Source organism: Condylura cristata, unplaced genomic scaffold, assembly GCF_000260355.1.
Source record: "Condylura cristata isolate star-nosed mole 26May11 unplaced genomic scaffold, ConCri1.0 scaffold00023, whole genome shotgun sequence".
Taxonomy (NCBI): Eukaryota; Metazoa; Chordata; class Mammalia; order Eulipotyphla; family Talpidae; genus Condylura; species Condylura cristata.
The window spans coordinates 24,638,250-24,652,845 of NW_004567124.1; the positions used below are offsets into that span (position 1 = coordinate 24,638,250).

Below are 14,596 nucleotides of genomic sequence, written 5' to 3' on the forward strand. Positions count from 1 at the left end.
CCGGGGAGCTCAGCCCCGGGCGAACACCGGTGCCGGGGCTTCCTTTAGAGCAGTTGGGTAGGCGAGTCCCGGGCTCCGGGATAGGCTCCTAGAGGCGTCTACTCTGCGAACGGTCACAAAGCAGCAGGGCTTGGTGGTTGGATTGTCTGCTCTTCCCTTTGTGCCTTGCCACTCTTGGGCTAGTCCCTAAGATCCAGGGATCTGCAGAAGGTGACGACTGGGGCATGGAGATCCAACAGGGACACCGACGGGGTGGCTGGGTGCCTGGGTTAGTGGTGACAGCTGCACTTCCTTTACGCAGGCACCTGAACCGCGGCGCGAGAATGGGAAACAGTGCCCTCCGCGCCCATGTAGAAACCGCTCAGAAAACTGGTGTCTTTCAGCTAAAGGACCGTGGACTGACCGAGGTGAGACTGGGAGGGACCCAGGGAATTTAAAGGGATAGGACGGCGGGAACGGTGAAGTTAATCGGTGAGGGATTCCCCGCGCTGTGCTCTTTCCCCAGTTTCCCTCAGAGTTGCAGAAGCTGACGAGCAATCTCAGGACCATCGACTTGTCCAGCAACAAGATCGAGAGCCTACCGCCTATGATTATAGGGAAGTTCACGCTGCTGAAGAGCCTCTCCTTGAACAACAACAAACTGAGTATGGCTTTTGTGCCTGCGAAGCTTTTGCTAGTGATCAGCAGTTAAGAAGGGTGGTTTTCTCGCTCGAGCTCATTTTTATTGTTATGAAACAGTTCAGAGAGCTCAAGACGCAGGAGAATGTCAGAGTTCTTGAAACTTTCTACTTATAATTACATCTGCAAGCCTCCTCTCGTGTTACAATGATGGGTGCTGGGTTAATTTGGACACGAAAGGGAAGAACATCCCTGGGATGTAAACAAAACTGGTTTTGTTGCTAATTTGGGAGGGAGTGATGGAATGGGAAGGGCCAACCTTCTAGATTGCAGAAAATTGCTGTCCCATTGTGCTGCGCGACCCCTTTACAAAAGGAACCACTTAATACACATAAACGCTTTATTTGTTTATTTATTTTTGCTAGCTGTTCTTCCTGATGAATTATGCAATCTGAAAAAACTAGAGACGCTAAGCTTAAACAACAATCACTTGAGAGAGCTGCCATCTACCTTTGGGCAACTCTCTGCCCTCAAGACCCTGAGCCTCTCTGGGAACCAACTGGGAGCCCTACCACCCCAACTTTGTAGCCTACGGCACCTGGATGTGGTGGATCTCTCAAAAAACCAGATTCGGAGCATACCCGACATAGTGGGGGACCTGCAGATCATCGAACTCAATCTCAACCAGAACCAGGTCTAGAGCTTAAGTTAGAGTTTTTCCTATATATATTACATGGGTTTACCTTTTCCTGAATAACCTCTTCATTCATGGAACTGGAATCCGGGGAACTATGTGTATGAGGCTAGATGAGAACTACATTCTATGGGCTGGCGTAATTTTAAAACCCAAAATGCCATGGAGTTATTTGAGACACTGGGTGTTGTGTAGGAAAGTCACAGTGAATAACAGGGTATGGCATCAAAAATTAAACTCCTGTCAGACAAATCTTGAAGTCTTTGAGCCTCCTCTCAAACACTTCTAATCATCTAGCAAAGATGTCAGGAAGATAGAAAAGAGGCTTAAACTCTTAGGTTCTAAACTGGGCATCAGCAGTAATTCATTTGCCCTTTTTTGGCTATCTTTGTCCAGTGTATATACTGCTTTCACTAAAAAGTTATTAGTAATAGACTTTCTGGAGATAGCACATTTTATTCTTGGACAACTTTAAATATAGTATTTGAGAACTGTTTATATTACTCTTAAGTTAGTATGTATCTAAAGCAGATGAGGTGGTCTTGTCTTTCTAGATCTATAGTCCAATACAGTAGTCAATAACACATGTTGGCTATTAAAATTCATTTAAACTAGATTTAAAAACTCAATTCTTCATAACCATATTTCAAGTGCTTAATAGCCTTATGTGACTAGTGGCTTCATACTGTATAACACAGATATAGAACACTACAATCATTACAGTAATTACTGTAGAAAAATTATATTAGCTTGTGATGACCTTACATTATTGTAAAATTCTTAAGTCTTGGAGGAGATTGGCCTCATATTTCCCTAAAAGTGGATATTCTTGTATGCTTTAAGCTTTCTTGGGAAAAAGTATTTGGAAAAAAGGAAGCAACAATGTTAGTTGGGCACTCACTTCATATTTACCTATGCTGATGCTTTCATCTGTTCTTTTAGTGTATGCAATATATGAAAGCTTGTTAAGAATGGGCTACCATTCTCATTGCTTGATTCTCTAGGTCTGGGGTAGGTTCTAAGAATTTATAGTCTTATTAAGCTCCCAGGTGATAGCCTGAAAGTATTCCAGGCAGAGTAAATCTAACCTGATAACATGGAACATTTAAAGGGCAAGAGAGGCAAACGAGTCAAAGGTAATTTGCCTGGTATTGAGCTTCACTGCCTAAAAGAGTGGCACTAAGAATGACATGTTACAATGGCAAATCGTCCAAGTGGAAATGACTAAAAACCAGAACTACAGGTTTGAAATAGAGGTGTACATATATGAATATACATTGTTTTGAGGTGTTAATAGAACTGATAGCTTTAAGAATAGTTGCGCTTTCTAGAATATTTAGACAGAAAATATTATTAGGATTGTTCCTTAAAAATGTCAATAGGAACAAGAAGGAAAAAAATCAGAAATTAAAAATATGGAGGAGGGGACCTCCCTGGTGGCACAGGGGGGTCTGAGCGCAGCACTATGAAGCTATCTTGTCACTGCAGCACAAGCTGGACCCCTGGCCAGTGAGGTGATCCACATGGTGCAGCAGACCTCTCCGGTCTTGCCTGCTGCTCCCCTCAGCAATGGATTTCGGTCAATTTGCCCATTTTGTTCCCCACTCTGTATCTGGTGAATTTCCTCACTCCCACCCCCATATCTCTGGCAGGTACCCCAATTCTTGTATGCATAAATTAAAATATAGGAAGAAAAATCCTCAGTACTTAGGTACAAGTAGTAGTGACTTCAAAGAATGAACAGGATAATCAAATGAAACAAGGAATAAGGACAATGAATCCTTGTAACTGACAGCCATTGGCATGTATGTACACATAAAAAATTGGCAGTTAATGTACCAAAGTATTTATGGCAGTGGATTACAGGTAACTTTTTCTTCAAGCATGTGTGATTCTCGAATTTTCTATAATGAATAGTGTTTTTATTATGAGAACATTTTGTTTCCAAAGAGTTACTGGTGACCTTCAGAAATTTTTTCTTCAAATGAAGTGGAGGAGCAGTTAACAGAAACTAGATAACAGATGCTTCTGGAATGAGTAGGTAGTGAGAAGATGGAAGCAGAAAAAGAAAGGAGAACTAGGACAAATAAGTAATGAGCTTTTTGTTTTAATTTAGTAAACAACCATTATAGTGCTCATACTTTCTCCTAATCTTTTTTGTTGTGGTGGTTCAAAGATATCTCAGATTTCGGTAAAGATATCTTGCTGTCCTCGCCTGAAAGTTCTTCGCCTGGAAGAGAATTGCCTTGAGCTCAGTATGCTTCCACAGAGTATCCTCAGTGATTCCCAGATCTGTCTGCTAGCTGTGGAAGGCAACCTCTTTGAAATAAAGAAACTTCGAGAACTAGAAGGCTATGATAAGGTATGTATTTGGGTACTTATGCTTTTCAAGTCACTGTTACTAAGAAGGTAAAAGGTGAAGGAACCCATACGAATATTTACAGCTAGAGCATGTATGTTTAATCCTGTTTATGTTAATAGAATGTGGTTCCTGTTTTGAAAGGTGGGTTCTAAGAACTAACTGATGGGACTGGGTCAATACCCTTTTTCTTTTAGGCATCTTGGTAAAGCATCTTTGTGTTAGATAGATTTCCTATTAAAATAAAAAGGAAAAAGTTGAAAACTCCAAAAGTATGTGTTTTAAATTTACATTTACATCGATTTTGTGTCATATCTACCCAGTAATAACCTAAATGAGGAAAAATATCATACCAAAGCCTAAGTAATAAATAGGCTAATGTTTAAATACTCATGCCACAATACCACATATATTCTTATTTCATGACTTTTAGTACATGGAGAGGTTTACTGCCACCAAGAAGAAGTTTGCATGATGTTCTCCAGAAGCATGGCAACCTTACAAGACACTAACCTGGACCTATTGCAATCTGACTGAATCACTCGTTCCTGTTGCTGTCAAGAGCATCTGCAGTTAAGATGACACCCAGGAGATTACCTATTTCAGACAGGAAGAGTCCTTCATTTTGAGTCATGGATAGGGTAATGGACAGTGTTGATCTTCAAAGTCATCATTAGTTTGACTTTAGGAAACCAGTAGCTAGTTGCTATTTATAGAGGGAATGCTGCCTGATAGCAGAATAGCTCCACGATAGCTTGAAATTTCATGGTTTCAGCATGTGAGCTTTCATAAAGTCAGCTGCCATTCCACCTCTGTTAACATTTCATATTTTTATGAAATTTAAATTTCTGAGAGGCTGCTATGATTAATCTAAGTATTTATGATTTTATTCTAGTCCATCCGTTCAATGGCAGTTTTTATTTCAAAGTTAGGATGTATATAAATGTGACTGTCTTGATTAAAAGTGTATGTTGTCAGAGAAGCACCAACACAACAATAAGAAATGTTCCCCAAGGCTGCAGTAGCAAATTCTTAACTATTGCAGGTGCCTTATTGGTAGAGGGCTCAGAAGAGCTAAAACCGTATATGCAAAACTTGTAAGATACAAGACTTTTTAATAATCAAGATTTTCCTGAAGCTGCATTAGAAATAATGTCTTCTTTCTGGTAATAGTTTTCCTTTTTTGTATTTATAATTACTAATCAAATTACCTATCAAAAAACTATGTTTATCAAGTTTATTCTGAGTGGGAGAACATACTAAATAAAGTATTTTTAATGAAATCTGGCTGGAAGAAAGGTTAATCCTTTAAAGAAGAGGATAGGAGAATATTAGCATGCAAATGGCCTCATTTGAAAGTAAACTGATTAAGAAGAAATATCTCATGTTCTTGTTCAGGGTAAGTAGGGAAATATCTTCAAATAACTGATAAGTTTTTTGTAGTACTGGAACCACGCCTATTAAGAGAAACTGAAGGTACAAAGATAGATGATTTCAGATCGTAATTGACATTTAGAAAGCTACCATTGTCATCTTATGAAGTTTTGTCTTTTCCAAAAAGCTGTTATTTACTATATATTTATAGTTCTCTTTTTATAAACCTAGTCTAGTCATTAAATCAAGAAGTCACAAGAACCTAGTATTTAAATGAGGAAGATTTTCTTTCACATTCTATCTGGGTTAGGTGTTCTTTTTTCTGTGTTTATCATTTTGGGGTAGTTTCTCAAACCAAGATACCAGTTTATCATTATCAGTTGTTTTTTAATAAACTTGTTAAATGTTTAATTTTATTGAACTACTGAAAATGAACATTCCATAATTTACCATCTAATAAATCAGAACTTACAAATATATAATTTAAATGTCCTAGCCATTTAATTATCGATGTTTAAAAAATTCCCAGCCCCATGAGAATCAGTAAATGCTACCTTTCATACCTTGGTCGGTCCAAGCCTCACTGCACTTTAATTTGCCTGCTCAGTCATACCATATTCTGCTCTTTAGACCCACAGTGCCTCTTTCTAACTGCCTTTACCTGTGATACATGGTTGAGCCTGTGATACATGTTTGAGCCATTTCTGCATGAATTCACTCTTTCCCCTCTCTCTCTAGTCTCTCTATACATACATATTCTCTACATATGTTTTTATGTCTAGTTTGGGAGACAGGATATGTTGTTTTTCATCAAATTCACAAATGGGTCCTTAACTCAAGAGTGCTACTCTCAAGAGAAAAGCTGCTACTCTCAAGAGAAAAGCTGCTATCGGGCTCTCCCTGGTGGCACAGCAGGTTAAAGCACAGCACTATGAAGCTGTCTGAAGCCACTGCAGCATGAGTTCAATTCAGGGAGCTGACCCACATGGCATGGCAGACCTCTCCTGACCTCCCGCTGCTCTCCTTAGCAGTGTATTTCAGTCAGTCTGCCTGGTTAGCTCCCCACTCTGGTGAATCCTCTCACCCCTGCACCTCTGGCTTGTACCCAGTTCTTATGTACATAAATAAATAAATCTTAAAAAAAAAAAAAAAACAGCTGCGGGGACTTCCGGAAGATGGCGGCAGGCAGGGTAAAGACGCCAAGATCACTGCGTCCAGGCCTGCATAGGAATTGAGGACTGAAAACGGATTATAGACTTACGCACTGCAAGTTTCAACCGAAATGAAAACACCCTGGACTCACTAGAAGGCAGATAACTGAGAAGGGAACTCCTGGGAAAACCCAGGCGAGCCTGGAAGTTCCTTGGGCTGCAGGAGCCACTTCGCCCCAAGCTAAACCCTGGAGGTAAAGAGGAAAGGCTCAGCTCAGTGAGTGGAGCCCAGGCTGCAGAAAGGGAAAAACCGCTGAAACTGCAGACCCTATCTGGTGCACCTGGGCGCCATGCAAAGCCCCTGATAAGCTCGACCAGCTCAGGAACCGGCAAGATAGCGGCAGAATAGACACCGAGACGACTACATCCAAACTCGCACGGGATTATATAAAAATGGACTATAGACTTTCATGCTACGAGTTTCAACCCAAATGAGAACGCCCTGGACTCACTAGAAGGAAAATAACTGAGGGAGAACCGGCGATTGGGGAGTTCCCATAAGGGAAGCCGCACAGGCAGGACCTGATCCGGGAACGCCACCGGCTTCCAACTAGCTGGGCTCCTTTAAAAATCCAGGCACTCGGACGCCAGGAAGCACTGCCTGAGGCGGCAGCTGCGGCTGTTTGGCAGCCTTTTGTCCCAGCCCTGCTACAACCCTGGAGATAAATTGAGACAATTCAGCTAGGGAGGGGAAACCAAATCGTGGGAAAAGGCTGCAGCTCAGAACCAGAGACCCAATACACCACAGACCTGTTGCAGACCTTTGCCCCAGCAGCCCCGACAAAGCCCTGGATATAAACTGAGACAACACAGCTAGGTGAGTGGATCCCAAGCTGCTGCGGGGGGGCGGGACCCAACCACAGGCCCAACCCTAGGATAATGCAGCAATTTTAACAACCTTGCATGGGCACATTTAACATAGAGAGGCCCTAGGAAGTTCCTCAAATGGGGAGACTTGCTCAGGGGTCTACCTGCTTACCACATCTACCCACAAAAACTGTGGTAAAACCCTGGAGTTAAAGAGATACAGCTGGGCTCTGTGAAAGGACCTAAGGCAGGGGGGAGGCACTGCTCAGGGTGGGACTATTTGGACTAAACAAAAAGAGCCCTGTAAGCTCAAAGGGAGCACTGGCAGACTGCTCAGCCAGGAGGATTTCAGCCCTCTGGCACTCCCCTGCACTCCTGTGGGGAAGGGGAGATCCCACCCCCACAACAGAGGCCAGAAGGAGACTTGGGAGCTCACAGTACTCAACCAAAGGCCCAGCTCCAGGGAGACCTACAACACTTCTAATTCATCATAACCGCCACGGGCACACCAAGCATAGAGGGAATCTGGGACATCCAAAGGCTACAAAGATCAACAGACACCTTCCAGAAACACGGCCTCAATGTGTTACTAGAAGAGGCTGAACAACACAAGAGTCCCCTGACTGTTACCAGCTGAGACAACAGACACAATTACACACAGTAGGGGCTGGGAAAAACAACACAACTCAGAATACCCTCCACAACTGAAGTGTCTGGAAGTCCCTCAGCTATTCCAGAAAGAACATCCAAAAAACAAAATGCCGGCCAATAATAGCAACACCGTATCTCAGCGAATAGAAAGTATCAGAAAATACACAACAGGGAAAAGAAGACAAACAAATATTCAAGCAAGTCCACAGGGGGAAAATTCACAAAAAGATCAGGCAACAGAAACCACCAAAGAAATAGAAGAACTGTTCAACCTACCAGATAAAGAATTCAGAATCATCATGATAAACAAAATGAAATAAGGCAAACCATCCAGGAGTTGAAGGAAACGAATGAAAGAAATGAAAATGAAATGAAAAATATGAGACAAGCAATCAGTGAACTGAAGAAAGAAAATGAGACATTAAAAAAGGAAATAGAAAAAAGAAAACAAACAGCTGCTATCAATAAGCATTATATTTCCCGGGCACTGCTCAAAGTGCTTTATGTACATCACCATGTCTTTGCAACAGTTCTACAGGTAGGAAACTCACAAACAAGGAAACTTGGGAATAGAAATGGGACTATAAACATTCAGTGGCAGAGTATAAATGCAGGTGATTTGGTGCCTTAGCTCACATTTCCCACCAATTATACTAAACAGGTGTATATTGGGAGTGTCAGAATGTTGTCTTTCCCCATAACAATGTTAAATTTAAGAAAAATGTTTTTAGATATAACACAGTCCGCAGTGTTTTGTGTCCTTGTATTTTACACATGTACCATCACCTACTCTTTATGGCATGCAGCAGTTTACAGAGAGCCTAATTGAATCTCACTTTAAATATTTCCCCCTTCAGCCCCTGAAAGTGCCCATGCTAATTCTATCTTCTCTAGTATGCAGGTTGTAGTTGTTGCTCATAAACATCCTTCCAGTCAGTGGTGTGTTTAAGTTCAAGTGAATAAAAGACTAGTAATGTATAAAATAAAACTTATGACAAGTCATAGAAGGAAAGTCCTGTATGTCTGTCCAATAAAATGGGAAAGGTGCTAAAGGCAGTTTTTGGTTGGAGTGCTTCTTGATTTATAGTCCTTGGCTTTATTCAATATGTTAAATGAGAGCAGATAAAATATTGCCCCTCCCCCCAAACAGTCAAAGAAACACATTACCTATTTGAACAATTACATTAATCATAAAATTTAATTGTAAGGATTAAGCTGTGGTTATTGGTCAAACCAATACACATTAATGGCTGTGAAGTGTGCTAGTTTTTAAATAAAATGACAAATACCAATTAGATTCTTGTAGCACTGTTCAGGATCTAAAGAAACCTGATTCTGGACATAGTTCAACACACAAGGATAAGAGAATGATAGTGCAATCATGAATAATTAAACCAAAGGTATATTTTCAATCATTTTCAGTTAAACAGAATTCTAGCTTTTTTTTTCTAAATCTAAAACTACATAAATCTTAAAACAATCTTTTTCTACCTAAATGAAGTTTCTTTTTTCCTCTATCTAAACGTAATTCTTGACATTGAGGTAAATCTGAATTCACGTGATATACTTTGTCAAATTTTCCCAAAAAGTTTTAAGCCCTGCTTTACAGAGAAATTCTCATGTTATGCATACATATTTACATATATTTTTTTCTTTAAAGGCTAATGACAAGTTTGTGAGGTTAACAGACTTGTAACGGACAATACTACTTACTAATATGAAAATAAAAGTCTTTCGTTTGTACAAGTGTTCCTGAATGGTGCAGTATGAAATGAGAACATAGAATCCATATTCATAGATAAATCACCAAGAGCTCAGAAATTAAGTTTACTTTAAGAAAACTTAAGCATTCTTTGTTGGAGCAGAGGTTGCAAAGTTGTGGTAGATAACAAAAATAATGTGTATGAAAGCGCCAAAGCCAAGTATTAACTTAAATTGGCAATAACTGCAACTTAACAACTAAACAAACCCAGTCATGTCTTTACTGTAGCTTTGTTTTGTTGCCTATAGGTTTTACTGAGGTAATAACCTCTTATCTCTTGCTTCTCTTTCTTGTACCCCCTCTCCCCATGCTTCCTTTATCGGGGCCATCTTTGGCAGTGCTTCCAAATTCAAAAGCAAAAGAACTGAAAGTAAACTAGGGAGAGGAAAAACAGCATTATAGGTGATGTAGACAAACCAATCAAGGATTACAAACTGAGGGGGGAAAACACTAGAAGGAAGGTGAGCAGCAGTCTACCTTCCAGGGAGAAAATAGGGGTGCTGTTGCTCCTAGCCCTTTTCCACAGAAAAGCATGGAACCAAAAGTTCAAACTGAACAGGCTATAACTTTAAAGGAGGAACTAGAAAAATGAATAAATGATAAAGAAGTACAGCAGTAGTTTAGCTTTCAATGAGTTTCTTTGCTCTGGCATTGGCTATGTCAATACGATCTTTGTTGGTGTCAGCCTGGAAAAAAAGAAAGATATCAAACATTACTTTACAAGGTAAGTTGCTCTAATAAAAGTTATGTTCCAAACATTTGAAGGTATGGACACACAGAAAATTTGGGAAACAGCTGAAATAACATTGCAAAATCCTTTTAGGCATGACAAAGGTATATAACAAGTTGCCAATATTTCATGAATCCTAGAACACATTTTCCTCATAGTTTAACATGTCTGAAACTGGGATGCATCTTAAGATCAGTGGTATTTTAGACACAATGAATATAACTGATCCTTCTCTGCTATCGACTTTGTGGGTATCCCCTGAATGGAAGGTCTTAAGTTTAGAAGCTCATCTGGAACTACCCTAGCTCTAACCTGGACTGACTGAAATAACCTTCGCTTAAGTTTTTGGAACAGATGTATTACCATCTGTTCATATAATTCAGTATCTGTATTTAAATGATGAGTAATATGCAGCCTAAACCCACATTACAGCACTGAAAGCATCACATGAACCATTGTTTGCCTCAGTGAAATCCATTGTTACTGGTTTCAACAGACAGCCAAGCTTAAAAACTTACTCCAAGCACAATAAAAAAATTTTTAATCACAAAATCACCTTTTATTTATTTATTATTGTATTAAACCTATAATATCTATTCTCTTGGAAACTTTCAAGTGATATGATAAAGTATTATTAACTTTGATACCTTGTTGGACATTCCATCTCTAGAATTATTCATAACTGGAATTTTATAACATCTGATCAACATCTTTTCATTTCCTTTACCTTCATATTTTTTCTTGTGCTTTATGAAAACCACATTCTATGCTCAGTTTCTAGGGGTTTACACATCTTAGGTTCCATATGTATGTTAACGTACAGTATTTCTTTCCCTGACTGGCTTCACTTAATATAATGCCCTAAAGTTCCATCATGCTGTCTCAAGTGGCAGGATTTCCTTCTCATATGCCTCGCATCTTTGTTGTCTATTCATCTGCTGACAGACAAGATATTTCCTGTTTCTTGACGTTTGTGACTAATGCAGTAAACATGGGGGTGCATATACCCAAAGCACAATAAAATTCTAAAGAATGGCTTTTAGATGTGACACATCTGAAAACTGAACACAGCTTTACTTTCATTATCTTTTATAACGTGAAATAAAAAGAGTAATCATACTGTTTCTTCCCCCACGGGACCCTTCATTTTGTGTGTCTATGGGCTAAAGGAAATACTAAGCATCATGTATTCAAGGTTAAGTAAAACTGCTGCATCCCAAGATCTTGGTTTCAAAATGAAACAACTGCCATGAGCCAGACAGGAGGACTTAGTTATTGGTTTTCAATGTGTTACAGTTATACTCACATCAAAACTCTAATTCTTATGAAGACAGGGTCTTATCCTACTGTTCTCCCCCTAAGCTTTGGCATAGATGTCCACTGCTAAAACATTATACTGGCTGTCTCATTTTCCTGTCATGAAGGCTTTTTGTTACCTTTTCTGTGATCCGCTCTATTTGTTGATTTTGAGCATCTATCTCATTGCCCATGTCCAAGGCCATGTTTTTCAAATTTCCTAGGATACTGCCCACTTGAGTCAGGTTCTCTTCCATTTCATCTTCTCTGGCATCATTAGTTATACTATCATAAAAAGAAAATTCAGTACTGATTGGTGAATTGTAAATAAACTAAGTCTGGATTTAGTTTTTATGAAAACCAATAACCAAAATGACTCCTTGCCACTATAGGACCCAAGGAAACAAGGTTATCATTCTTGTTAAACATACTATAGTAAAAATTGAAAGATTGATCAAAGAGAGCATAATTCCTTAAAGCTATGTAAGTGACGATTAAGAAACAATTCAACTGCTATTCTCAAACTGTGTGTCCCCTGTGAACTGGCTAGACATGTAAACATGCTAACTTTCACACTTCACTCCAGATCAACTGAATCAAAGACAAAAGTAGATCCCTGCAATCTAGTCTAAAAGACTTTCCAGATGATTCTGATGCAATATTAAATCTAAAACAGAACACTGTTCTAATACAGAGATTCAAAAACTCTGGCACATCTGTTGAATCTGTGCTCATTTGCTTACCTATTGTAGCTGCTTTCACCCACAACAGAGTAGCTGAGAGAGAGACTATGGCCTGCAAAGGTTGAAAAATTTACTATGTGACCCTTTATAGATACTTCCAGAGAGATATGGTAACTCCTACTCTAGACAATATATTTTAAAACACACTTTCCTATACAGAAGTATAAAAGATGCTTATTTCAATAATTTAGAAATTACTGTAAAATATAAAGAAAAGTCAATCCATTATTGAAGGCCCAAAACAGAGTCAGACTACAGGGTAAGTGAAAAGTCAGGCTCACCCATACCCCCATTAGCTTCTATGGCCAGCACCTGTGGTCCTGCACATTGCTAGGATTAGGGACACCTGGGCCCAGAGAGCAGCGGGCATGTGCATATGTAAATGTGGACACCTGTGCTGAGGGGCAGGGGCTATAATATCAGCGTCACTCTGAGTCCACGGGAGAAGACAGAAGTGCTGAAAGAGAAAGCTGGTCTGTCCCCTAATTTAGCATTAAAATTTTTACACCAGTAAAAATCTACTGAAGGTGGGCCCCCCCTGCTGGCACAGTGAGTTAAAGCACAGCACTAAGAAGCTAAAGCAACTTCAGCATGAGATCTATCCCCACTTGCCCTGGAGGTGACCCACATGGCGCGGCAGACCTCTCCTGACCAGCCCGCTGCTCCACTCAGCAGTGTACTACATCAGTCGGCCTATTCTGCTCCTCACTCTGTCTGGTGAATTCGCTCAGCACCCCTGCACCTCTGGCCTGTACCCCAGTTCTGTATGCACAAATAAATAAATCTTTTTTTTTTTTTTTTTAATCTACTGAAGGTTCCAAAATTACCTATTCATCTGCAAGAATTGAATCTACCTGGCCTGGGGTGGTTACCAAACAAGAGAGGGAGATTTTAAAATGTATTTTAGAAACAGAATAAATACTATTTCTTATTGATGTAGTTAGGTTTATGGAGAACTAACCCATTCTCCTTATCGCGTTACTCTGATAGATAAGGGTTGACAACACTGAGAGGAGCTAGCATACCGTTTAACGTATCCACCGCGGGCTGCCCCTGTGGTTGCTTGCTGAGGTTGACCATTTGTCACTCGGCCTGGCTGCTTAGATATTACATTGCTAGGAGAGCTGTCTCCACCATCTCCCCATGTTGCCTTGTAGGCCTTACCAGTCTCAAAGTTCTTTGTCCTGTATAAGAGTCAGGGGTGTAGGGAGATACCAAAAAGCAGGAAAGGGAGAGTTAGTGCTTGTTACCTTAAGGATGACTTACCACCACCCTTAGCATCAAAGCTCTATACGGTTAGGTCTAGATTATGTGTACTATGCTCTGCAATACAGCTTAGGAAAAAGATGAATTATGAAAGCTCACTGACATTTTTTTAAAAGCTTAAAGTATTTCCAGCAAAACTTCACTAAGCAGTTGGCAAGTAGCCAAATGCAATTACTGATTTTTCTCATAACCTGTGACATGCTCCAGAAAAGAAAAAGTTCCTGCAGGAAAAGTGCTTGGAGATGCCTTAAAGGTTCCTTGCAGGCAGGCATCGTAGAGGTTGATGAGGGATGGAGGAATAAGGCGACTGAGTGGGCAATACTTAGACTCTAGATGCCACTTACTGGAATCAGAGTGGTTCCACTTAGTCTTTCAAGTTAGAATTTTGCATTAAAAGTTGTTTTCTTTTAATAATACAACAGTTTATTTTTACATCAACTTTTTCCATCTCAGTTGTAATCCCCATAAGCTTCCCATCACCAAATCACCCATGTGCCATCACCATAGGCATTAACATTTTTTAAAGGATTTCTTAAGAAACAAACATTATGAAGGAATAGTATGGATTATTTCCAAATAGAACAGTCAAAGAATAACTACCCTGACGACACTGGTGCTAGTTACAAATCTTTGGGCTTGGGGCTTTTCATTTAAAAGACCACTTATTTTCCTTAAAAAAAAAAAAATCCTATATCCTTGAAAGGAAATACTTTAGATGTAACTGATATAGGCAAAACTCAGACAAAGTCAAAATTTTACCATGGAATTTACTACTGAAACAGGTATAAATGGCAAGAAAAAGATCCTAGTCTATCGATTTTTAAATAGCTATTACCAAATAAGTGACACAAATATAACTTTTTTACATATTTTTTTGTGAATTGTCACTCATACAACTTTATGAAATTGCAAAAGCGGGGGAAGTTTCATGAAAGCAGTGGCTCCTTCCTAAATAGACATGTGAGAATTCATTTTTGGTAACCTAGATTTGGATCCTAGACTTTACTCATTAATGATACAAAAGTATACTATAATATTGCTATTATAATTATAATATTGTTGGTAAGAGGCTCTGAAAAAGTAGA

General features: G+C 39.6%; 2 protein-coding genes across 2 annotated transcripts in view; one reads left to right on the forward strand and one right to left on the reverse strand.

The window, feature by feature from the left end:
- The first annotated feature begins 19 nt into the window (after positions 1 to 19).
- Positions 20 to 5,926, forward strand: LRRC57 (leucine rich repeat containing 57). Its single transcript, XM_012728762.1, has 6 exons — positions 20 to 210; positions 302 to 407; positions 506 to 644; positions 1,044 to 1,312; positions 3,489 to 3,674; positions 4,105 to 5,926. The coding sequence occupies exons 2-6, from the start codon at positions 324 to 326 to the stop codon at positions 4,144 to 4,146; spliced, it is 720 nt and encodes a 239-aa protein (XP_012584216.1). The 5' UTR covers positions 20 to 210; positions 302 to 323; the 3' UTR covers positions 4,147 to 5,926.
- A 2,203-nt stretch (positions 5,927 to 8,129) lies between these two features.
- The window catches only part of SNAP23 (synaptosomal-associated protein, 23kDa), a 32,919-nt gene continuing 26,452 nt past the window's right edge, over positions 8,130 to 14,596 (reverse strand). The window contains exons 6-8 of the mRNA XM_004687876.2: positions 13,271 to 13,429; positions 11,643 to 11,787; positions 8,130 to 10,162 (exon numbers count right to left, since the gene is read on the reverse strand). Of these exons, the coding sequence (XP_004687933.2) occupies positions 10,097 to 10,162; positions 11,643 to 11,787; positions 13,271 to 13,429 (370 nt within the window). The 3' untranslated portion in view covers positions 8,130 to 10,096. The remainder of the gene's footprint in view (positions 10,163 to 11,642; positions 11,788 to 13,270; positions 13,430 to 14,596) is intronic.

Coding starts and splice junctions, on each gene's coding strand:
- LRRC57 (XM_012728762.1), top strand. CDS start 324: ATGGGAAACAGTGCCCTCCGCGCCCATGTAGAAACCGCTCAGAAAACT. Junction 1,313..3,488: donor TCAATCTCAACCAGAACCAG/GTCTAGAGCTTA, acceptor GGTGGTTCAAAG/ATATCTCAGATTTCGGTAAA. Junction 3,675..4,104: donor AACTAGAAGGCTATGATAAG/GTATGTATTTGG, acceptor CATGACTTTTAG/TACATGGAGAGGTTTACTGC.